General features: G+C 43.1%; 2 protein-coding genes across 3 annotated transcripts in view; both read right to left on the bottom strand.

Moving 5' to 3' along the window:
* The window catches only part of osbpl5 (oxysterol binding protein-like 5), an 88,756-nt gene extending 79,008 nt beyond the window's left edge, over window positions 1-9,748 (bottom strand). For both annotated transcript variants that reach the window (XM_056281409.1, XM_056281408.1), the window contains exon 1: window positions 9,611-9,748. The gene's annotated coding sequence lies outside the window, so the exon portion shown is untranslated. The remainder of the gene's footprint in view (window positions 1-9,610) is intronic.
* A 9,909-nt stretch (window positions 9,749-19,657) lies between these two features.
* The window catches only part of ptprja (protein tyrosine phosphatase receptor type Ja), a 103,862-nt gene continuing 97,099 nt past the window's right edge, over window positions 19,658-26,420 (bottom strand). Inside the window, exons 38-42 of the mRNA XM_056282417.1 lie at window positions 23,267-23,401; window positions 23,029-23,145; window positions 22,619-22,779; window positions 22,316-22,451; window positions 19,658-21,702 (exon numbers count right to left, since the gene is read on the bottom strand). Coding sequence (XP_056138392.1) covers window positions 21,544-21,702; window positions 22,316-22,451; window positions 22,619-22,779; window positions 23,029-23,145; window positions 23,267-23,401 — 708 coding nt within the window. The 3' untranslated portion in view covers window positions 19,658-21,543. The remainder of the gene's footprint in view (window positions 21,703-22,315; window positions 22,452-22,618; window positions 22,780-23,028; window positions 23,146-23,266; window positions 23,402-26,420) is intronic.

Raw genomic sequence — 26,420 nt, 5'->3', positions numbered from 1 at the left:
GTGCTTAATGTCCAAAAAAAACCCAAACACACAAAAAAAAATCTTCAAAGGAGAAAAACTCTTCTTACCTTCTTAATTAGGCACTTGGAACTCCTCACCTTGAGTCGGGAAGATAAAGAATTTAATTTTAACCTAATGAGAGAGGTGGAGAGAAGGATAGGAGTAGGAAGGGCAAAAAATAGTCCTCACTGACTGGCAGATTTTGCTCTGATTATAGACCTTCTTCAGTTATCAAAAACCCTAGAAAAGTCAAGCACCTCATCAGTGCCCCACTACCCCCCATTTCCTCTCTGCCTCTGCCATTCAGCTTGATTAGATAGATAATCACTTGGGCGAGGACGAGTTGCACATGGCTCTTTTGTGAAGGTAGATGGTTATCAAAAAACCTTCAAATATCAAAAATGAGAAGGCTAGTGTTTGTGTACAAGTTTATGAATTTGTAGATGATTAGACCAAGTCTTTCATTTGCTCCATGAGCTGAAAGGCTCTAAACAGAGTTGATAATGCAGGCCGACGTTTAGAAATCAAAATCAATGCCTTGGCTATTCAGGGCTTGTTTGTCTGGGTATGCCAGGCTAGAGCAAATACGGTTGACCTAAGACTTAATTATTCTGCCTCCACGAACAGTTAATTAGTCATAGACCAGAAGAGGGGAGACAAAGTGAGTGTTTGCTGTTAATGGCAGCAGAATGGGTTTCTAAGTAAATTCCACAGTTTGCCTTACAGACTAGTTATAGTAAATATGTCCTCCACCCTTTGTTTCTGCTGTTTTCATTGTGTACTGATTTTATTCTGGCTATCAATGTGTGGGCCCATTAGCTAAAATGCCAAACCAAGTAGAGAGAAAGAGACTAAGATTGCTAAATTAAATACCAAAAATGGAGGCCAAAATATAGATACTTAGATACATATTGGGCCTGGGCGATGTACTCCATATCCACATGCCTGATCGGCGTTTCTTCCCACTAGATTGCGCTGTAAGGCGAGATTTACTTTATAGTTGCATGTTTAGGTAATGGTGGGGCCCCGCCTAGAGTGTGCCATTTGATTTATACTAGATGCAGCTCGCAGACTGTTACAGTACCACCACAAACTAGATGGCAGTATCATGCACGCCACACCAGGGCATGCAGACAAATCAGACGCCACAGTAAGTGGTGACTGTGTTTATATTTTCATATTCATTGCTTAACAAAGACATTTTTTGTACACTGCCAGCCTGTTCTGCCATCATTTAGGATCACGAATGATGCCCTGTAAACATCACCAATGCTTTTGCACCATTTCTAATGGCTTAACACATCACCAATGTATGACACTATATTCAATCAGCCAAGCCCAAATACACACACACACACACGCACACACACACGCACACACGCACGCACACATGTGCACATGCGCGTGCACGCACACACACATTTAAAATCATACAGACAAATTAAAGGTAAAACCTGAATGCTTGACCCCTACAGTGATGGGTCTTGGGGCTGTTATGCTTTGGGGGGCATTTTCCTGGCATGGTTTGGGTCCACTTGTCCCCTTAGAGGCAAGAATCACTGCAACTCAATACAAAGTTATTCTGAGTGATCACCTTTATCCTATGTTGAAACATTTCTATTCTGGGAGTGGTGTCTTCCAAGAGGACAATGCTCCTACCCACAGGGCACGAGGGGTCACTGAATGGTTTGATGAGTATGAAAATGATGTGAATCATATGCTAGGGCCTTCGCAGTTACCAGATCTCAACCCAACTGAACACCTATGGGAGATTTTGGACTGATGTGTAAGACAGTGCTCTCCACCGCCATCATCAAAATACCAAATGAGGGAATATCTTTTGGAAGAATGGTGTTCATCCCTCCAGTAGATTCAGAGACTTGTAGACTCTATGACAAGGAGCACAGAAGCTGTTCTGGAGGCTCGTGATGGCCCAACACCTTTCTATGACACTTTATATTGGTTTTTCCTTTAATTTGTCACCTGTCTACACACACAAACACACACACACACACACACACACACACACACACACACATATATATATATGTATATATATGTACATATAAAATCCAGTGAGTCAAGTAAATTATTTATGAGACTCATAAAGACTTTACTTGACTCACTGGATTATTTTGCTCCTTATTTGTTGAGCACTTTCCCTACCGTTGAGTGTTTCTTTAAACAAAGTTATACATAATTAAAGTATTACAGTTAGACGGTTTGGAGACAAAGCAAGAGAGGCAAGATTGAGATGGCTTGGACATGTGTGGAGGAGAGATGCTGGGTATATTGGAAGAAGGATGCTGAATATGGAGCTGCCAGGGAAGAGGAAAAGAGGAAGGCCAAAGAGGAGGTTTATGGAAGTGGTGAGGGAAAACACGCAGGTGGCCGGTGTGACAGAGGAAGATGCAGAAGACAGGAAGAAATGGAAACGGATGATCCACTGTGGCGACCCCTCACAGGAGCAGCCGAAAGTAGTAGTAGTAGTAGATATATAAATAAAGTAAGGTATCATGGAAGATCAAGCCCCTCCATGGGATGTACCATCGACAGATATTGAAAAATCATGCCAGTGGCAAGAAAAGGCTGGACTGAAGGACAGCACAGAGGCTCTGATCATAGCAGCACAAGAACAGGCACTCAGCATCAGATCGGTGGAGGTAGGGGTCTACCACACCAGACAAAACCCAAGATGCAGGCTGTGCAAAGATGCCCCAGAGATAGTCCAGCACTTAGTAGCAGAGTGTAAAATGCTAGCTGGGAAGGCATACACCGAAAGGCATAACCAAGTGGCTGGGATAGTGTACAGGAATATTTGTACTGAATACAGACTGGAAGTCCCCCAAGTTCAAATGGGAGACACCGCCAATGGTTGAGAATGGCAGAGTTAAGATCCTGTGGGACTTCAAGTTCCAGACTGACAAGCAGGTGCTGGCTAAACAACCAGACATTGTGGTGGTCAACAAGGAACAGAAGAGTAGTGATCGATGTAGCAATCCCGAGCGACAGCAACATCAGGAAGAAAGAGCATGAGAAGCTGGAGAAATACCAAGGACAGAGAGAAGAAATAGATCGGATGTGGAAGGTGAAATCCACAATAGTCCCAGTGGTAATAGAAGCACTAGGGGCTTTGACCCCCAAACTGGGGGAGTGGCTCCAGCAGATTCCAGGAACAACATCTGAGGTCTCTGTCCAGAAGACTGCGGTCCTAGGAACAGCTAAGATACTGCACAGAACCCTCAAACTCCCAGGCCTCTGGTAGAGGACCTGAGCTTGAGGAAGACACACACACCAACCCTTTTTCGGGTTGGTGTGTTTTTATACATGCACACACACACACACACACACACACACACACACACACACACACACACACACTCACACACACACACACACACACACACACACACACACACACACACACACACAAATGACAACTGCTTAAGCAAGTCATGGGCTGTCAGGTCCATTTGTGCTCTCCTTTTCCAGTCTCTCCACTCAATCTTTCCTTCAAAACAAAGAGAAAAATTAGGAGAGAAAATACTGAACAATCCTGCCCTGAACGCTCCTGTCTTTGTTTTGCCTTGCTATATGACTGCTCTTTTCCCCATCTCCATTTAGCCTCCTGAGGCATCATCAGCTCTTTGCTATGCTGTGCTATGACAGAGCATTTTAACTCCCCTTTGATAATGGGGTGTGTTTTTAGAGCACAGTTGTTTGATTTACAGCTCTAAATGCAATTTGCACATTTAGTGTATCATAAGGTACAACAGGTGGAGGCTGAAAAGATACTGGAAAAAAAATACTTACAATGATATATGACTGACTACCTAATCTTTCCTTGTCAGGGCTACAACTAGTGCATGTCTTTTTATCATAATGACACTACATGCAAGTAGTGAGGGAAGTATCAACACAGAGCTGTTAAGTGCCTCACTCAACACAGTACTGTATGCTGCGGAGAGAAAGATTAGCAGTAGGAAGTAAAATAACAAAGTGATAGTTTATGACTGTATAATATCACACACTCTTTCAAACATGCTCAAATATCAACGATGACCCTGGAAGATAAAGGAGGGAAAAACTACTGCAGCAAAGAGGAGTGATGTCATCCTGTTAAATGGCGTATGTGCCAGTTACCATAACAATGCCAGAATAATCCAGCAAACCAAATCCTAAAATCGGAGAGAATCCCACCAAGTCGACGCAGAGAGCCATGGTAGCCCTACAAAGAGCGATTTAACGGCCTGATGTTAAGACCGTGACAAAATAAAGCCTCTCAGCCAATGCTTTCATAACAAAACACTTTCTCTGTTCCCAAAGTCTTCAAAGTGTATAAAACAGCAACAGCAACCCATGTTTGCCCTCTTGTAAAGTCACCCGAAAATACTACTGGTAATCCTGGTCCAGAAGTCTAATGCTGATAATCTTACGATTATTTTGAGATTATCAGCTATGGACATGGGTTGCCCACAGTGCCAATCAATTTCAGTCAGGACAGATTCTCTCTGCAAGGCATGGAACTCCACAACAGCTTTTAGAACAGATGAAGAAAGGGGATGAAAATGGATGAGCTTGGTGACAGCTTAGCCTTGATTAAACTGATGTTTCTCTATGCAATGTAATTAATTACAAAGCAGGGCAGAGTCCAATAATACTTTGCACTGGCCTTGCAATTTGAAACCCTACAATGAAATTAAGCTTAAATGAAGCCTAGACAAAAGTGCAACAAAGAGCAGTCGAGGTTCATGGTATTTCAGGCCAACAGGAAATGGAATCTAACTTTGGAACAGCACTCAGGATCATTAGCCTTTTTTGATAAATGACAGACTATAGGGAAATTGTTTGACATTTTCCTATATTCTGGTTTACTTTTTTTTAGGTTTATTTTTTCCTGACTCTAGAGTTTACATGTTCAAATGTAGCCTGAAATCTCTCCACCGTTCACAATGAATCCGCCTTGTGATTAATTTTTCTTTTGTCCATGCTTATGCTCGGCACAGGATGCATTCAGTTTTTTTTGGTGTTTGTTGTTGCAATAAATAGCCTATATTTAAAGGTCTGGTCTAGTGGCTGTAATAGATTCTAACAGTAGGTAGAAAGCGATGTTACAGCATCACTATATATTTGTCTCCCTGTTATAACTACATTCTGAAATTCAGCCGATTGAAATCCAACTGACCAATTTTATGTATACCAAGGTACTCGTAAACCCCAGTTTTTGATAGGACAAGAATTCAGATGGCATTTTGCTTACAAGGCCAGAATGAAAGCTGTATACTAGTAACATATTCATGACCCCACTGTTATTATTCTTCCTCCATTAAACAGTACCAATTGCAGAAAAAAAAGCCTTTTCACTGCGCCAGACCTTAAATGTATGATTACAGGATGCTTTGTTGTATGTTGTGTGTGTTTACTTGCACTGACAAAAACAACACAAAGGCTAATAATCAAAGAAAGCCAGGTGGACTTTTTGACATACGCATTCACACACACACGTACACACACACACAAACGCACATGCACAAACACACACACACACCAGGCATTCATGCAGACACAATCCCGCTCCCTTCCCTTCACACATTGCAATTACATTTACGTATATTTTACTGTTCTTTATATTAGGCAAAGAGAAAATAATCAAAATATTAGTGTTTCACCATATTTCCTGAAACAATTTCCAAAATTCCTGCAAAACAGAAAAGATGGGCTCTAGATGAAGTTACTGCATTCTCAAATGTGGCAGGCCTCGCTCAACTCCGTTTGGTCGGAGTTGAGTGAGAGGTGAATATTGATTGCAGAGGCGCAACCGTGAGAAGTCTCATCCAGCCTTTCCTTCTGTTGGGAAAAGTGCAGTGAAACTAAATTTCAAGACTCCTCTATAAATACATATACAAGCTAAACCCACCAGTCCCAGAAAAAACACCAGCGGTTAGAGGTTAGTCGCAAACCCTGAATGTGTGAAAGACGGTAGGATAACAAGAGACAGAGACAGAAAGGGAGACTGAAATAGTTAGGCAGAGAAGCAGCACAACAACCTGAATATCTTAGTATCTCCAAGATGACACATAGCCCAATTGACAGCACTTGAGTATAAATCCAGATGATGCTTTAGTAGAAAAGGTAAACTGTCTTGGTTCCATGAGAGAGGGTTTGGGCCAACAGTTGTTTCAGGCTGTGATAACCCAGGTGTTAGAATTGAACACTGTCCTGGATTTTAAGAGTAAGGGGTAAGCCTAAATGACTGTGTATCTCATTGACTTAGATGTGAAACAAAATCTCTAATTGTCTATTTGCCTCTATGGCATGAGCTTCCTTCATCAACAGCATCTGCATTCAGCCGAACACTTGTTACAATGGATCATATGGCACCTTGCATGCTCTCTGATTCCCTAATTATGCTGCAAAGTCATAATCTTAAAAAAAAAAAAATATATATATATATATATATATATATATATATATATGTTTTTCCTCTTTCAGCTCAGTCTTCTCTGACGAAGAATGACATTCTGCAACAGCGGAACCTAGTTTTGGACAAATGAAAGCCAGCTTTCTGCTGTAAAGTAACCTGGAGGGAAAAAAAACTTCTCTAGCAGCTAGGAGACCAGGGTTGCCTTGGCACAATGAAGACTCCTAAAAGTGCATTTGCTCTCCAGGGGAAGAGAGAGACAGACTCAATATGGAGCAGTATTAGCCTAGATTTCCCCACTAGATGCTGGGGAAAACATCTAGGTCTCTGGAGAGCTGGAACAGCACTGAGCCACTTATCAAGCCCTTGAGCAGGATGCTCCCATTATAAAGAGCTGCTAGATTCAAACCAATGGTCTATAGTATGCCCGTATAGTTCACCAATATAGAGGTCTATAGTACACCAATTCAACTGAAGCCAAAGTGTAATATCAAAGGCAAAACAAATTGCATTAACACAAAGATGCCCCACATTTGCACCCACAATGCATATGACGTGGCAAATGGCAATGCCATGGTGGCACAGATATTTTTGCACAGTTCTACACAGGCATTTACAGACTGCTGGGGTTCAAAGAGAGCATATCTCCCTTGACTTCTAACAACTAAAATACCCATGCTGCTCCACATGCTTCATGTCTACATGGCAGCTGTTAGACAATGATTTCCTTCGTGACAGACTCAGTCAACAGATAAAGTTGAAAATCCAGTTGGTCACTCAAACCAGGGCAATGACTTAGCAGCTGCATTCCCTTGAGGTTCCAGAAAAAGATTAATGCCCCAAATCCTGACCTTTACTTAAAGAGGGTGACCTCATAAAAATCAGGACTACGTTTTTTAGACTTGTTATTTTCTATTTTCTATTCCTCAAGACAGAGTATAAAAGCTGGACACCTGTTGTTGGAGTTCCCTGCCAGAATTGGTGATGATGAAAGATTGCAATGCTCACTATCTTCAGAAAGTGACTAAGACAGCTCTTAGCACTTGCTATCCTTCTGTTTCCTCTATTCACCATCAACCTCCATTTGTAACTCCTGGCAAAGGAAAGTCACAGCTCTGGTTGACCGGCTTAGAGCCAACACCATTAAATCTTGCTGTCTGATTAGTGGAGGGCAGATTCTCAGCTAGCACAGCAATGCTTTGGAGTAGGTAAGATCAGTATAGCCCAGCAAGCCTCCAATCAATACCAAAATTTCAATGACCCAAAATTGGATAGGCTGAGAAATTCAGCTAAAACGTCATAGGTTAAGATAAAGACATGTTGAGTTCTTAGACAAGTGGAAAAAAATATGATGAAAGCAAAGATACAATTAAATAGATTTAAAAAAAACTACAACAGGCCATAATTGGGTGTTTTTATTGATTCATTGGCCTATTTCCAAGTGCTAATGATCAGGGTTATTGACTCAGAACCAGCACAGCAATGCCTGGTGCATTACCAACTCTGCTACTGAAACTATTTGCAGCCACGCAATATCAGGTCAGTTTTGTTATGTTCAATGCATCCTTGGTAATTTCAGTATCTTTAAGTGAATTTGACAGCTAATTTCTAAAAATGAATATAGCCCATAAAAATGTCCCTATCTTAAAGATGGAGTGGAGAATCGCCTCCAAACCCAATCACTGTGCAGGGAAATGAATTGGGTAACAGGACAAAGAAGAGCTCAGCTTAAGTGAAGGAAGGGGGAAAGTAGCGAACAAGAGGCAGATTGTTAAACTGCACTTTCCCACTTGGCTGCAGTTCCCCCGCATGTCACCAAACATATTACTTGAAGCACTCTGCTAATCATTTCCACTTGCACATTTCTATTCTCCTCAGACATTTTTTTCAGTCTTTAGTGCTGCCTATTCCATTCAATTCTTAACCATTTTTAGCTCTGCTCTACTTGAGCAAAGCTAAATTACACTCAATACCACAAAAATGAACGATGATGGTTATGAGCCCCTTTACGCCCGTCCCTAGTGAGAGCAACAAGTGATAGATTTAGTGAAGCCTAAGTGAAACCTTTATACGTATGCCTATTCTTGATCTCGAATAAATCGGATATCACGAACCCCTCAAGTGTTTAAGAAATAAACAATGTTCAGGCCATGCAATCTAAAGGCAAAAATGAATCGTAAACCAATTTGAATTGACACTCCTGAAAATACCCACGCGTCGGCTGATCGCACGTCAACATTTGCCGAGGGAGAGTCATCGCTGTAAAAGACGCTGACAACCCTCACATGTTGATGGTTCAACACATGAGAAAGGTTACCCCCACTGTGACTACACAGGAGCGATAGACGGCTTATGCAGTAGAAAGCAGAGATGTTGAAGCCTGCAATAACACGACATGTACTGACACCAAACTGTCTGCAGAGCTTAAATATCTCCCAGGGTGGTCTACATGAATGCAATGCACGAAGCCTTTATGCAATTAATCATTCGATGGTCGATATTTGGATTACGAGTTGAATCGCAGTGCAACAATTGCACTAGCCGACCGTTTCCTTTGGCTGATAGCGGTTATTAAGATGTAATTGCTATGATTCGTTGGACTGTGGCTAGTTAATGTGTTCCGTAACATCTATGTTTATGGGCTGTCCAACTATTTGATATTCGATTCATTATACTTGGTGTTTGTTACGAAATATAAAATCCTCGAAATGTCAGAAAACCTGTAGGAAAAGGCCAGGCGTATGGCTTTTCATGCAAACTAGTGCCAATCAAGCAAGTACTGCGTGGGGATAATTGGTTTAGCTGAACTCGCTAATTCGAAAGGTTACTTTGGAAAACGTATAGCGTTATCTAGCTTTTATTCAGTCAGCCTGCTGGCTAGCCAGTTAGCCCGGCATAGAGATCCCCTTCGTATCAATACTGATTACGGAGAAATGATCTGAAAACGTTATTATCGTTAACTCACCTAAAACTGGCGGCCGGATCGTCCAAAAAATTACATCACATCCCAACACTGTGCCAGCCCAATCTCAGTTTAGCTTTTTTTTAAGCTAGCTAGCGCGTAGTTAACGCCAGTTAAAACCTCTGGAGAGAGAAGAAACACATGTGAAAACGCTACCTAAGGCTGGCCATGTCTTCTCGCCAATGTCAGTATCGTCTCGTCAGATCAACAGCTGTGGATAAACTTACTCTGTGTCGATATCAGCGTTGCGCATCAAGATGTTTTAGACCTGTGTGTGTGCCCGTTTGGAGAAGAGATCTGGAGTCTGCCTCACCCGTCCAGCCCTTACCGTACAGGACCCAGGCAAACGAGAAGGAGCCCGACAAGTTCCGTCCTGTGGGGACTAGATTGTCATGCCGCGGTCGATGGGTTTACTGTAGGGTGTTTTGGCGCCCTCTGTAGCTACAGATAGACACAAGTAGTCCAAGTTTGATAAACAAGTTTGTCTTGGGTGATAACGGGATCCCAACTGAGCCACCTTCTCAAATCCTGTATCGAATATACACATGTATGTAAAAACGTTCACGGTCACATAAAAAAATAGTGATGGTAACACTTTCTTATAAGTGGCTGTTAAGTAAGGGAGGAGAGTAATCCCGTTTACACCATGCTCACTTGGCGAACACTTAACATAAAAGCATTCATCTATTTTTTTTGAAGAGTCTAAGGTTATGATGCAAAAGTTAGCCGCTAAACTAACCGAATGTGCGGTGCACTTGCTTATTGTGTTGCTATGGTTACATAGCAAAACTGGTCAGCGCATGAATAGTGATCAAACTTGAGCAGAACCACGTGTACACCTTCCAGCCAATCAGAGACTAGTATTCTCCGTGACCGCGGTATAAAAAGGAGATGGCTAATAAATATTAACAGCCATCTTATTGTGGATCGGAATGTTGTATGTTGTGTCTTTTCCCCTATTTATTAATCTAAACCTAACCTCGTCCCTAATAACACATACCAAATTAGAATTTATAGACCAAAATATTGCCCAAACCATAACCATTTAAGGACCTTATGCCTCAATTTAATCTTAAGGCTCAGAAATGTCAGGACTAAAATCTATTTAGCTTTGTTTTTAAATTGTCTTGTGTTTTTCTTGCAGTGCTATTAATAATTATAATGATAATTAATGGTTGTTATTTGATTTAATAATAATTTATTTACGTATCGTAAAAAGATTAAAATTTTTTGAGCTGTCTGCTAATGTTAACAAGTGTCTCGTAAGAGCTTATAAGTGCCCAATTACTCATTTATTAATCACTATTTACAACTGCCCATTATAAAGTGTGACCAAAATGATTGTGTATACAAATAGAAAAAAATGCATCAGCTATTTGTATGTATTTCTCTATACTTAATCTATTTGACATATTAAGCATTTTTCTTCTTCTATTCACTATTTTCTTGCTCCACATTATATTGTAGAAAGGCTGTTAAGCAGCATTGGTAGGCAGATAGAGCTGTCGAGTAGATCATACAAGCAAATACAAGTTAAATTTCTTAGTTTATGCGCCGTGCACACCATGTTTTTTTTTTCCTGTTGGGGTACTCCCTAACAGTTAAACAAGAAGGCAATAGGAAAATTAATTGCAAATATCCTTTGTGAGGCCCCGGACCAGTTGGAACAAAGGTTATCCGGTAAAATGAATCCGCTTTCTCGTTTGATGTGGTCAAGACTTAGAGTACACATAATGGGTTAAAAACCAGATTAACCATTGTTTGAACTGTACAAACCTTGAAACTTTAGTTTATATTTGCCTGTGTGATCTGTATTCAATTGCTTTGTCTGTCCACCAATGCTGCTTGATCGACAGACCTCGTCACCCTTGTTATTATATCCTGGTCCACCTTCTCAAATATAAGCAAGAAAATGGAGAAGAGAAGAAGGAGAATGCTAATTATAACAAATAAATGAAGACATATAAAACTTATCTGAACTGTATATTTATTTGTGTACAAATTATTTCTTTTTTCACATGAATATTGTAACGTGCATGGATAAGTAGACACGCTGGCCGCTGGCTGGCGAGTCTGACCCTTTAGTCGAGCGGTTAGCGATGTCCCCTGCGGTGCGGGCGATACGGGTTCGCTTCTCGGCCGCGGCAGTTCCCAGTGCCTGTGGTTGCGTTGTCCCCCGAATTCGCTTCATTGGTGTCAGAAGTGGGATGGGGTGACCGTAAGGCCATCGGAAGCGTATGCGCCCTGAGGCGTGAAGAAGTTTATATGCTTAAGCGCGGGGACGTGCTTCCCGAAGGAGGGGGGTAGTGTAGCGTCCATGGATAAGAAGACACGCTGGTTACTGGTTCTGACCCTTTAGTCGAGCGGTTAGCGATGTCTCCTGCGGTGCGGGCGATGCGGGCTCGCTTCCCGGCCGCGGCAGTTCCTGTGGTTGCGTTGTCCCCCGATACGCTACAATATAAATGCATTTTTATAAATATCTATATTTGATGCTGGATTTTATCCTTTGAGACTGTGGCACAATGATAGTGACAGGCATGGGCGCAAGTGGGATGGCATCCAGTGCTTTACCTGTGCCCCCCATTCATAGTTAGTGGTTGTGTCAGGAAGGGCATCCGACGTAAAATTTTGTCAAATCATTATGCGATTGACAAGACCATACCGGATCGGTTGAGGCTGTGCTGTGCCCTCACATAGTACTGATGGAAACTATAAAATCTGCTGTGGCGACCCCTGAGAAACAGGGAACAAGCCGAAAAAAGTAGAAGAAGAAGAATGCGGCACAATGGTTTCTATAACATGAAACAGCAGAAGAACATTTTAAAGCTGCACTTAGAAAAACGGGAGCTACACTGGCACCTAAACATGTAAACATTATATCCTGGCCCCATGCAGAACTAAATAAAGAGCCATCTTAACCAAGCGGTAGTGTTTTCTGTCACATGATAGGTGCATGAATTTGGGACCATTTTGCTTTTCCACATTTTCAAGGGCAGTAGAATAATCACAAATACTATACCAATTACAAACTGAAACATAGCTGCAAGCAGCAGAAAGCGGGTGCCAAGCAAAATAGGTCATAGACAGCCTTGACCTCTGGTGACCTTTTTGTGCAGCTTACTCGAAATTTTTCTGATTATCAATGAACTGTAGTGACAAAAGAGTCAAGAACAAAGTTTGGTTCAAATAAGAAAGAGTTTAGGAGCAGGGTTCATTTAAATGTTTTTTCTATTATAGCGCCCCCATGAGGCATAACTACTCAATTAAGTGTAGAAGGCCTCAGGCTTAATATTTATCTTGCGCACAATGTTAAGTGACAATGGACCAGCTGTTTAGGAGGTTTGCCTACTTCCTGTTGAGTTGGTGGTGATGCTTGTACATTTATGCATGTGACAGCCATATATTTTGGAATTTTAGAGCTTTTTTGATACTTTTATAAACAGTGTCCAATGAACATAAAAAAGCAAGTTTGGTTTAAATAGGTCAAATGATATAGGAGCAGATAGAGAAAAAAAGGTTTTTTCCACTATATCCAATATGGTGGACATCTGTGTTCGAATTACGTGGGAGCCAATGGGAGCTGAGCTCCCACGAAGGAGGCATTAGCGCCCTTGAAAGCTGTAAAACTCTAGATCTGTGGGGGTCTCTAACAAAATATTTTAAAAAACATTATTTGGTCACAAATAATGTATCTTTCAATGTTATTAGGATTCTTTATGTTAGTGAAATACTACTACTTTCAGCTGCTCCCGTTAGGGGTCGCCACAGCGGATCATCCGTTTCCATTTCTTCCTGTCTTCTGCATCTTCCTCTGTCACACCAGCCACCTGCATGTCTTCCCTCACCACATCCATAAACCTCCTCTTTGGCCTTCCTCTTCTTCTCTTCCCTGGCAGCTCCATATTCAGCATCCTTCTCCCAATATACTCAGCATCTCTCCTCCACACATGTCCAAGCCATCTCAATCTTGCCTCTCTTGCTTTGTCTCCAAACCGTCCAACCTGAGCTGTCCCTCTAATATAATCGTTCCTAATCCTTTCCTTCTTCGTTACTCCCAGTGAAAATCTTAGCATCTTCAACTCTGCCACCTCCAGCTCCGCCTCCTGTCTTTTCGTCAGTGCCACTGTCTCCAAACCATATAACATAGCTGGTCTCACAACCATCTTGTAAACTTTCCCTTTAACTCTTGCTGGTACCCTTCTGTCGCAAATCACTCCTGACACACTTCTCCACCCACTCCGACCTGCCTGCACTCTTTTTCACCTCTCTACTGTACTCCCCGTTACTTTGGACGGTTGACCCCAAGTATTTAAACTCAAATGCCTTTGTCACCTCCACTCCTTGCATCCTGACCATTCCACTGTCCTCTCTCTCATTCACGCATAGGTATTCTGTCTTGCTCCTACTGACTTTCATTCCTCTTCTCTCCAGTGCATACCTCCACCTCTCCAGGCTCTCCTCAACCTGCACCCTACTCTCGCTACAGATCACAATGTCATCCGCGAACATCATCGTCCATGGAGACTCCTGCCTGATCTTGTCCGTCAACCTGTCCATCACCATTGCAAACAAGAAAGGGCTCAGAGCCGATCCTTGATGTAATCCGACCTCCACCTTGAACCCACCTGTCATTCCAACCGCACACCTCACCATTGTCACACTTCCCTCATACGTATCCTGCACCACTCCTACATACTTCTCTTCAACTCCTGACTTCCTCATACAATACCACACCTCCTCTCTCGGCACTCTGTCATACGCTTTCTCTAAATCTACAAAGACACAATGCAACTCTTTCTGGCCTTCTCTATACTTCTCAATCAACATTCTCAAAGCAAACATCGCATCTGTGGTGCTCTTTCGTGGCATGAAACCATACTGCTGCTCGCTGATCATCACCTCTCCTCTTAACCTAGCTTCTATTACTCTTTCCCAAATCTTCATGCTGTGGCTGATCAACTTTATACCTCTGTAGTTGTTACAGTTCTGCACATCGCCCTTGTTCTTGAAAATCGGTACCAGTATGCTTCTTCTCCACTCCTCAGGCATCCTCTCACTTTCCAAGATTGTGTTAAACAATCTAGTTAAAATCTCCACTGCCATCTCTCCTAAACATCTCCATGCCTCCACAAGTATGTCATCAGGACCAACTGCCTTTCCACTCTTCATTCTCTTCATAGCTACCCTCACTTCCTCCTTGTTAATCCACTGCACTTCCTGATTCACTATCCCTACATCATCCAACCTTCTCTCTCTCTCATTTTCTTCATTCATCAGCCCCTCAAAGTATTCCTTCCACCTTCTTAGCACACTCTCCTCGCTTGTCAGCACATTTCCATCTCTATCCTTGATCACCCTAACTTGCTGCACATCCTTTGCAGCGTGGTCTCTCTGTCTAGCCAATCGGTACAAGTCCTTTTCTCCTTCTTTAGTGTCTAACCTGTCATACAACTCACCATACGCCTTTTCCTTTGCCTTTGCCACCTCTCTCTTTGCTTTACGCTGCATCTCCTTGTACTCCTGTCTACTTTCTTCATCTCTCTTACTATCCCACTTCTTCTTTGCCAACCTTTTCCTCTGTATAATTTGCTGTACTTCCTCATTCCACCACCAAGTCTCCTTGTCTTCCTTCCTCTGTCCTGATGACACACCAAGTACCTTCCTAGCTGTCTCCCTCACTACTTCTGCAGTGGTTGTCCAGCCATCTGGCAACTCTTCACTACCACCCAGTGCCTGTCTTAACTCCTCCCTGAACTCCACACAACAGTCTTCCTTCTTCAACTTCCACCATTTGATCTTCGGCTGTGTCTTCACTCGCTTCCTCTTCTTGGTCTCCAAAGTCATCCTACAGACCACCATCCTATGCTGCCTAGCTACGTTCTCCCCTGTCACCACCTTGCAGTCTCCAATCCCTTTTAGATGGCGCCTTCTACATAAGATATAGTCCACCTGTGTGCACTTTCCTCCACTCTTGTACGTCACCCTGTTTTCCTCCCTCTTCTTGAAATATGTATTCACCACAGCCATTTCCATCCTTTTCGCAAAATCGACCAACATCTGTCCTTCCACATTTCTCTCCTTGACACCATACCTTCCCATCACCTCCTCATCACCTCTGTTCCCTTCACCAACATGTCCATTGAAGTCCGCTCCAATCACCACTCTCTCCTCCTTGGGTACCCTCTCCATCATGTCATCCAACTCACTTCAGAATCCTTCTTTTTCATCCATCTCACACCCAACTTGCGGGGCATATGCGCTGATAACATTCAGCATATAAACCTTCAATTTCCAGCTTCATACTCATCACTCTGTCTGACACTCTCTTCACCTCCAGCACGCTCTTGACATACTCTTCCTTCAGAATTACCCCTACCCCATTTCTCCTCCCATTCACACCATGGTAAAACCCACCTCCGATACTCCTGGCCTTACTCCCCTTCCACCTGGTCTCTTGCACACACAGTATGCCTACCTTTCTTCTTTCCATCATGTCAGCCAGCTCTCTCCCTTTACCAGTCATAGTGCCAACAATCAAAGTTCCCACTCTCACCTCCACATGCCTACCCTTCCTCCTCTCTAGCTGCCTCTGGACATGCTTTCCCCCTCTCCTTCTCCTTCGCCCAACAGTTTTCGAAAAGAACTACGCACCATTATTCGTCAGTGAATAGGAAATTTGGCTGCACTTCACCACCGAGACACTCTGGGCCGCTGTAGGATAGCCTAAAGCAACCTTGGTTTCGGGAAACTCGGTATGCTTGAAACGTTGACAGGGGCGCCAAGGTGCGGAGATGGAACGTTATTAATGTTGTCTTAATATTGTCTTAGCTAGTCACATCAGGTAATGTGCAATATTTTTCACCATGCCTCCTCCTCGGCCACCAAAAAGACAGCTCACTGCAAGCCTGCTGGACTTTGGTTTTAACAGCTCAAAAGCTAAAAAAGTTGCTGATTCAGAAAAAGTCAGCGACGTTAACGTTAGCTCGGCTGCTGCTAGCAACATTTCTGAAGAGGTCTCGACCACCACTGACGTTAACGAGGTAAGGCTTGATCAAGTCATTTTGCATTTTCTACAGAAAAGCATGGCTCGCTAACACTCTTTCAGATTAATTTTGAATTTCCCGTTTAGTTAGCAGTGTTTAGTATATGTTAATGCACATTTATGTAAACTAACGTTGTGCCTTCCTATAGGTTCGCCTGGGCTGTAATGTTAGTACAACTACTAACGTCGAGAGTGGGACCACAGATGGATACGTTGGACTTCCTTGTCACTGGCCGCTGTGCCATGGATTTGCCATTTACTTGTGTGAGTGAGTGTTAGTGATCTCGACTCTCGAAGTAAGCAACTAATTATCCTTGATTTTAACATGGCAACTGTTTTTTTTTGGGTAAAATAAAAATATTGTTATATATTTTACATATAATAGGCCTATATAATATCCAGTCATACACTGTAATAAAAAAAAGTCCAATCGCTGTGTGGGCATGAATTGAGCGCATGCGTACTTTTTTTTTGCCCTGTTTTTGGAGACCCCCACGAAGCTGAGTTTATAATTCGAACCCATCCAATATGGCTGACACCACAGTTATGGGATAGTGATTTGGGCATAGATGGAGTTGTCATAAGGTGTAGGTTTTATAACTTTCAGTCAAATGGTAACTAAAAATAGACATTGGCTGTGTGGACCCTATTACCTTGACACTCAGCAAGTTTCATTCTGATCGACCTAATTTAACCCCACCTCAAGGCTCCTGAAAGTTGATTGGACCATCTTTGACCTGTGGCAGCCATCTTGTTTTGACCATCAACATCATCTTAATTGTTTTTTTCCAATTTTCTCCCCGATTTTGTATCCGGCCAATTACCCAGCTCCTCTTGAGCCGTCCCGTTCGCTGCTCCACCTCCTCTCCGCCGATCCGGGGGCGCCCCGACCGACCAGAGGAGGCGCCAGTGCAGCGACTAGGACACATACCCACATCCGACTTACCACCCGCAGACACGGCTAATTGTGTTTGTAGGGACGCCCGACCAAGCCGGAGGTAACACGGGGATTCGACCCGGCGATCCCGCGTTGGTAGGCAACGGAATAGACCGCTACGCTACCCGGGCGCCATCAACGTCATCTTAATTGAGCCTGGAGCCTTGAGCCATGAGTATCACAAAGTTGGTTGCGTTCAAATTGGACACACGGTCAAGGTGAAGGGACTATCTGAATGTATTTTCTATTTCAGCGCCCCCTTGAGGTTCAGTTGCTCAATCAATTGGACCTGGCCTCAGGGCCTTCTATTGAACGTGCACACCAAGTTTGGTTACAACGGGCTAAAAGGTTTAGAAGATATGCCAACTTCCTGCTCAGGAGCATAGGCTGCAAACACGTTTGTGCATGTAGCACTCATAATATTTGGAATTTCAGAACTCTTGATAATTGATAATGAGTGTCCACTGAATAGAACACAGCAAGTTTGGTTCAAATAGGTCAAAGGGTCGAGGAGGAGATAGAAAAATAAGGTTTTTCAGAAAATTCAAATTCTAGTCAGGCAAAAAAGAAAATGGCCTATATGGGAACATCGAAGGCCATGAGGAGACTGGTCTGACTGGCCCCAAATTTATGGAACCTCCATTTGGCATTGACCCCTATGAGCCTGAAAAGTTTGAGAAAAATCTACCAAGTAGTTTGACCTATATGGCCAAAAACATCCACATGAATACCAGGACCCAAGGTTTCCCATCAGAACATTGCCCAGAGCTTCACACTGCCTCCGCCGGCTTGCCTTGTTCCCATAGTGCATCCTGGTGCCATCTCCTCCCCAGGTAAATGACACACATGCACCCAACCATCCACATGATGTAAAGACAAAGCGATTCATCAGACCAGACCACCCTCTTCCATTGCACCATGGTCCAGTTCTGATGCTCTCATGCTCATTGTAGTCACTTTCGGCAGTAGACAAGGGTCATCATGGACACTCTGACTGGTCTGCAGCTATGCAGCTCCATACACAGCAAGCTGTGATGCACTGTGTTCTGACACCTGTCTATCATATCCAGCATGAACCTTTTCAGCAATTTGAGCTACAGAAGCTCTTCTGTGGGATTGGACCAGAAAGGATAACCTTCGCTAGCATTGGGTGCCCATGACCCTGTCGCCAGTTCACCGGTTGTCCTTCCTCGGACCACTTTTGGTAGTTACTGACCACTGCATACCGGGAACACCCCACAACACCTGCCGAAGATATTCTGACCCAGTCGTCTAGCCATCACAATTTGGCCCTTGTCAAAGTCACTCAGATCCTTACAACTTGCCCATTTTTACTGCTTCCAACACATCAACTTCGAGAACTGAATGTTCATTTGCTGCCTAAAATATCCCACCACTTGACAGGTACCATTGTAACAAGATAATCAATGTTATTCACTTACCTGCCAGTGGTTTTAATGTTTTGGCTGATCGGTGTATATGTTAACTCTAAAGTAAGTGGGTGCTGGGGGGGGGGGGTAGAATGGGAATAAAGAAGAAAGAGAGGGCATGGGGAAGAGAAACACTGTCCCCATGGTGCTTTGTTAGCGTTCTCCAATCAGTGACAAACTGATATATGACTGAAGATGATGGCATGCAGAAAAGCAAGAATTCTCTATGCAGAGTGAAAGGGTTGCCCTCAAAAAACGCAACCCATTGTTCTTAGGGTGCAGGTCTGCTTGCACCCTAAATGCAATTAGGACTTTTTAAAAGATGCTTGCCAAGCTCTTTATAAAACTATTTTCTTTTCGGCGTAAGAGACAGATATTGGCATTATTTATTCATGTTGTGAGGGCGTACTTAGCTGCACGCATGTAACTGTCAAAATGGCTCTGAATAATGCAGAGGTGTGCCAGGCCAGCTCCAACCTCCCTGGCAGCAGGGTATTCTCACCACGGTGTGTTTTCTACCTTTCATTGGTCCATTCTACCAAAATTGGAAACTGTATTTGATGAATTTATCAGCCTGTTGACAGCTCCTTGAAATGGATGTTAGATTAGGAAATTATTTTGTTACTGATATTAGTTTATAAACTATTATGTAATAGAAAAATCTATGTTTCAAAGTGACCTTGGCTTAGAGTTGCATAACATATCCATCCTGGTGATGAATAGATAAAACTGATTGGGAACAGTTGGAGAAAAAAAAGAGCTCTGTCCATTGGCATTGTATTGTGCCGTTATGTAAAAGAGATCTGGACCTGTTCACACACTGACTCAAACCACACACAAGCAAAAAGACAGACAAATGCAGGGGAAAAGGCATCATAGGCTATTATATTTAATTGTATTTTGTTAAACAGAGCAAGGATTTTGAATATGTCATTCTTTCTGCCTTTGGCATTGTATCAGCAAATAGATTTCACCCACCCACAGTAAAACCTTGTGAAAATTTGCCCCTTTTTTAAACTAAATAGATATAAACTGTATATCGTCCTTAAGTAATTTATGCAATGATACAAAGACAAGAAAAAACTAATTGGCTTTAAATAAGCCACAAGATATCCACAAAGAAACCTCATGAAAGAGATGTGCCCTTTTATGGAGCTGAAAATGAACTTAATGTCCCTCCAAACATTGCAGGAATGTTTGTAGATATATGAGATGTGCAGCAGGAAGTGACATAATGTTACTACGAAATTAAAGATAATGACAAACAAAACAATGAGTGTTACTTTTCAGTCCTTCCGAGTAAAAGCAAGTTTAGGCACTGGAATGGGTTTTCAAGCAGCACGTTTGTAAATGACAGATTCGCCTCATACATGCCATTACTTGAGTTCCTGAGTTGTTTAGGCCGACCATTCAGTGTCAACGTCCACCACAATCCAAGACAATCTCTCACATCCTCAGGAGCGTGTCCTAACCTCTCAAGTATTTTCACAATGCGCCTTTCTATTAGTTTTTCATTACTCAATATTTACAACATTGACTTTTTACATCTACTATAAAAAGCTTTAGAATAGACAATATAGATGATATATGCATCCAGTGCAATACTAAGAACAGTGCATACAAATGCAGATCAAATAAAAGACTCTAAAACAAGCTTTTTTTGCTTTTTTTTGGTTGGAATTTTCCCTCTTTTTTTCCTCAACTGTATACAGCCAATTAATCTCCACTCTTCCATTCCGATCGCTGCTCCACCCCCTCAGCCGATCCGGGGAGGCTGTAGACTACCACATGCCTCCTCCAATACATGTGGAGTTGCCAGCCACTTCTTTTCACCTGACAGTGAGGAGTGTCACCAGGGGGCGTAGCGCGTGGGAGGATCACGCTATTCCCCCCAGTTCCCCCTCCCCCCTGAACAGGCGCCCCGACCAACCAGAGGAGGCGCTAGTGCAGCGACCAGGATACATACCCACATCCGGCTTCCCACCCGCAGACACGGCCAATTGTGTCTGTAGGGACGCCCGACCAAGCCAGAGGCAACACGGAGATTAAAACAGGCGATCCCTGTGTTGGTAGGGAACGGAATAGACTACCACGCTGCCCGCACGCACCTGTAAAACAAACTCTTTACAAAAAATTTGACTGCTGAAACAATCAATCTTCAGCTCCTCAGAAAAAGGTTGAGTGTGTCTTTTCCAACTTTGGCTATGATCCCCCATAACAAAAGTGTCTAACCTACTGGTTTATGGGTTCTGAAGGGGCACAGAGGACTTCAATTATTGTCATTCTTTTATTGCCTCCTGTGTGCCAAACAATGATGAAAATCTGACCTTTCTCTTTTTATCGAAACAACACGTCTCTTACAATACCTATACAATCTAACATAATATTACCTGAGTAGACTATTATCTTCAATAAAGCATAAAGCAAGCAAGCAGAAATAAAAAAAACATCTTGTAATACAAAAATATGCAAATATAAGAAATAAAATTCTGCCATATCTTTTACATTCAAATTATTTTCGATGAGTGGATAGTGTCTTTTCATTAAAATCATCTTCGTGTACACTTCCCTTACATTTTCAACAACTGTTAAATAAATAGCAAATAGAGGTATACATCTAGAGGAATGTTGGCTAGAGTGTAAATGGTCGAGTATAAAAAATAAATTAAATCTCTTTAAAGTCTTCTTTTTGTTGACCTCTCCTCAGCATCTTGCTGAGAACAAAAGAGAGGACTGGTGCTCCTGGCCAATTTATGCATTGTGGTAACCATTTCTGTGTGAACCACTCCTGGGCTCTACATTCTCATAAATATTGAGTGCAGCAGTGTTTTGGTAGATTAAGTCCACATTCGTTCCAGTTCTTGATCGGATGATGTCCATTGCACACTGATTGAGGAACACATACTGGTCCTGGAACAACAAACAAAAATATGATTTTAATGGTGGGAATTGTCCGTCGTGCTGTGGCGTTCTATTAATTTCTCATATGAACAGGTCATGGAATTTTTTTTTGTGGACATATTTTCCCCCCTTTTCTCCCCAATTGTATCCAGCCAATTACCCCACTCTTCTGAGCTGTCCCAATCTCTGCTCCACCCCCTCTGCTGATCCGGGGAAGGCTGCAGACTACCACATGCCTCCTCCGATACATGTGGCGTCACCAGCTGCTTCTTTTCACCTGACAGTGAGGAGTTTTGTCAGGGGGACATAGCGCGTGGGAGGATCACACTAATCCCACAGTTCCCCCTCCACCTTGAACAGGTGCCCTGACCGACCAGAGGAGGTGCTAATGCAGCGACCAGGACACATACCCACATCCGGCTTCCCACCCGTAGACACGGCCAATTGTGTCTGTAGGGACGCCCGACCAAGCCGGAGGTAACACGGGGATCCAAACCACCGATCCATGTGTTGGTAGGCAACAGAATAGCCTGCCACGCCAAACCAGACGCCCCTATCGTGGAATAATTTTTCTGATGATGTCCTCTCTACAGTCCAAACAGACCTGCTGGGTGTGACCTACCTCTGTCTGTACCATGAGGGGCCGATGCATGCGCAGGTCATGGATGATACCGTACACATCCACCATGCTATCCCTCTCAATCTGGAAGATCAGACGGTCAATAGCAATAAAGGTACCTGTTCGTCCCACACCAGCACTGTGGGTAAAAAATATGAGAGAGAGAGAAAGAGAAATTATTAGTTTAACCGCCTCACCTCTGAAACTATTGCATTTACTTTGAGTTAAAATAGTGTGTGTGTGTGTGTGTGTGTGTGTGTGTGTGTGTGTGTGTGTGTGTGTGTGTGTGTGTGTGTGTTTTAGGACCTGCAGTGGACCACAGTGGGCGAGTTTCTGGAGTATTGATCCATGTGCTCTCTGACTAAGTGTCTGAAGTTGATGAGGAGCTCGGTGGTCTCTGGAACCCCATGGTCTGGCCAGGCGGTGAAATGGAAATGACGCACAGAACGAGTTTCTGCTGTTTTAACCTGTGTGATACATATATGTACACTTCATGGTTATTAAATCTGCCTTTATTTTTGACATGTGACTCTGCAGGAATGTCCAAAATTCTCATCTAAAGATGTTTTTTTTACAAGCCAACATTTGCATCATGCAAGTTGTATGAAGAATTAGTATTCATCCATAATACAGAACTCCTCCTCATCATGCTATGCCACTAACACACACGATACACGTAAATACACACAAGTAATTTTATATGTCTGTCAACATACATTTTTGATGTCAAAGTCCCTGATGGTCCAGTCTTCAAGTGGTATTTCAGAAGTGGTTGTCACAGTGATGTTCTCAAACGGCTTGGTTGTAGAAGGCCAGTATCGCTCACATTTTACCTGAGAAAAAAAAAAAACGAGTGGTATTTAAGGGGCATGTATTAGTGCATACCAATGTGTACATGTGTTTTTGCTTGTGTGTGTGTGTTTGAGCACTGTGAGTGTATTTCTGGTTGCTTACCCGTCCCTGTTCATTGCATCGGGTCAGCATGACCAGAGTCTGTACGTTCTTCTCCCAGATCATCCGCCAGAACTCATTGACTGTGCATGGTAAAGGACCCTGGGCCGCAATAAACTCCTTCCTGGAGTTGTATCCCTGCCAAATAAAAACATAATCAGAACCCCGCCCCCAGCGCTTAAACACTCATGCTGTTACAGCCCAAATGATAGCAGCACGCCAAAAATTAAAGAAATGAAAACATTTGACCTCAGTTTATAATTTTTCCAGGCTAACAAGCTTCAGAATAAAGCCTTCAATGGCACAATTTTTCTTTCTTTTAATAGTGCATTTAATAGCTTTTTAAAAATTTTTTTTTTTACAGGGGTTCATTGTCAATTGTTGGGGCCATTTGGAAAAATGGAAGAAAAAAAATGGAAACAAACACAACAATGCATTTTTGTTCTTTTTCTTCCCAATTGTATCTAGCCAATTACCCTACTCTTCTGAGCTGTCCCAGTCGCTGCTCCACCCCCTCTGCCGATCCCAGGAGGGCTGCAGACTACCCCATCCCTCCTCTGATACAGGTGGAGTCGCCAGCCGCTTCTTTTCACCTGGCAGTGAGGAGTTTCGCCAGGGGGACACAGCAAGTGGGAGGATCATGTTATTCCCCCCAGTTCCCCCTCCCGCCAAACAGGCGCCCCAACCAACCAGAGGAGGCGCTAGTGCAGTGACCAGGACACATACCAACATCTGGCTTCCCACCCGCAGACATGGCCAGTTGTGTCTGTAGGGACGCCCGACCAAGCCAAAGGTAACATGGGGATCCAAACCAACCATCCCCGTGTTGGTAGGCAACAGAATAGAAAACCATGCCACCCGGACGCCCTAAAGTAAGCTAATCTAAACTTAAAAAAAAAACAAAACAAAACAAAACATTACGGCCTATATTAAATAATTCTTAAATAATGATCCATTAATTTATCCATATTATTTATATAATTTTTGCTCCTACCAAAGTTGGCTTTTAAACTTCTACACACCTATTAGGTCGCTCCCATTTTGTTGTCCGAGTTAAACACACATCGTTCACGGTTTCTCTTCATTTTTGTGGGGTGATTTGATGTCATAAAAATGGAACATTTGCTGCGTTTTCTTTGCCCTTAGGCAAGGCAGTAGTGATAGAGATATTTTCATCAGGTAATCAGACTTTCATGTTTATTAGAATTTGCTTCTTTCAGTTGTTTTACAGCATCCTCGTGCATCTAAGCCAATAGGAATACATAGCTTATATGTGTAATATGTTATTCAGAAGCCTAGTTTTTTTTGTTATGCTATATGTTTGTGCCAAAGACATTTATTTTTTGTCATTGACGGGCTTTGAAATTTGGAAAATTTGAATTTGGAAAATTGATGGGTCACGCACTCCGAAATGTCCGTTCTGTTTCCGGTGTTACTGCGGCGTCATCTGATCCAAACCTGGCCAGTCTGTGTGACTTGACTGCATCTCTGTACGCCTCAAGCCATTCTCCGCTATCTGTCCATTCTCTGCTACCTGTCCATTATCTGTTACCTGCCCATTATCTGCTACCTGTCCATTCTCTGCTACCTGTCACTTCTCCGCTACCTGGGTGGCATGGTGGCGCAGTGGTAAGCACTGTCACCTCACAGCAAGAAGGTCCTGGGTTTGAACCCCAGGGTTGTCCAACCTTGGGGGTCATCCCAGGTCATCCTCTGTGTGGAGTTTGCATGTTCTTCCTGTGTCTGCGGTGGGTTTTCTCCGGGTGCTCCGGTTTCCCCCACAATCAAAAAAGACAAGCATGTTAGGGTTAGTCCTCCTGTCTGTGCCCTTGACCAAGGCATGGTAAGACGAACTGGAGTTGGACCCCGAGTGCTGCACGACGGCTGCCCAGTGCTCCTAGATTCACAGCTAGGATGTGTTAAATGCAGAGCATAATTTCCCTATGGGGATCAATAGAGTATATCAAAATCAAAAAATAAATAGATAAAATTATCCACTACCCATCCATTCTCCACTATTTGTCCATTATCCCCTATCTGTTTATTTACTGCTACCTGTCCATTCTCCACTCCCTGTCCATTATCTGCTCATCATCATCATCATCACCATCGGTGGTCACTCGGGGTTGAGTATGACTGTCCTCCTCCTGGGTTCCTCTGGGTCCTCAGGTGGACGTAGAGGCTGATCCTGGAGCTGCATAATGGGAAGATGCCTGTGCATGACAGCTTTTTATGTGGAGTGGCTGATGCGCCTCCAACTACCACATGGTCCTTGGCAAGGGGTGGCCAGAGTCCAATGGCTTGGAGAACCAAGACGATTGGGGACCACGCTCTGTTACAGCCATCATCCGCCTTCACTGCCATTGTGACCTGGAGACATCTTCTGCCAGTTCCGCCATTGAGGTCTTTGTTGGATTGCGCTTCATCTGGAACCTCCCCCTTGACCTGTCCTACCAGGAGCCAAGCTCCAGATGGCATAGCTCTTGGGATCATTAGTACATGGAAGCTTCTCCACCATGGCAAGGTGACGATCCAGGAGATTATCTGCTACCTGTCCATTCTCCACCATCTGTCCATTCTCCACTAGCTGTCCATACCTGGTATCTATCCATTCTCTGCTACAAGTCCATTCTCTGCTACCCATCCATTATCTGCTACCTGTCCATTCTCCGCTACCTGTCCATTATCTGCTACCTGTCCATTCTCTGCTACCTTTCAATTCTCAGCTACTTGTCTCCATCCTGCTCCATTGCAACATTAGCACTGCTAAAAACAAATTGCAAATCGAATTCTACTTGCTCTTCCCGCAGTCTCAATTATTATATTCCTCTAAAAAAGTTAAGTGTGTCACCCTCACATTGAATAAAAATAAGATTGTAGCAACAACCATTGCCATAAAATGTATTATAATTATCAAAGAACTAGAGGGTTTTCTCATATACTCTGGTCAGTCTGGGAGCAGTTAAATTGGGCCCATGCATCAATCATCAATTCCAAGTGGGTCATTTGTTATTTTTTGGGGGGCCAATGACGCAATAGCACGGCCTAGATCAAACTCTATATACATATGCGCGCGCGTATGTGCATGTGTGTGTGTAATATATATATACATACACACACACACACACACACACACACAGTGGCCACTTTATTAGGT

This window comes from Lampris incognitus, chromosome 6 (genome assembly GCF_029633865.1).
Source record: "Lampris incognitus isolate fLamInc1 chromosome 6, fLamInc1.hap2, whole genome shotgun sequence".
Lineage (NCBI taxonomy): Eukaryota > Metazoa > Chordata > Actinopteri > Lampriformes > Lampridae > Lampris > Lampris incognitus.
Note: the sequence above shows the minus strand (reverse complement) of the source record. Positions and strands in the feature narration are given on the sequence as shown.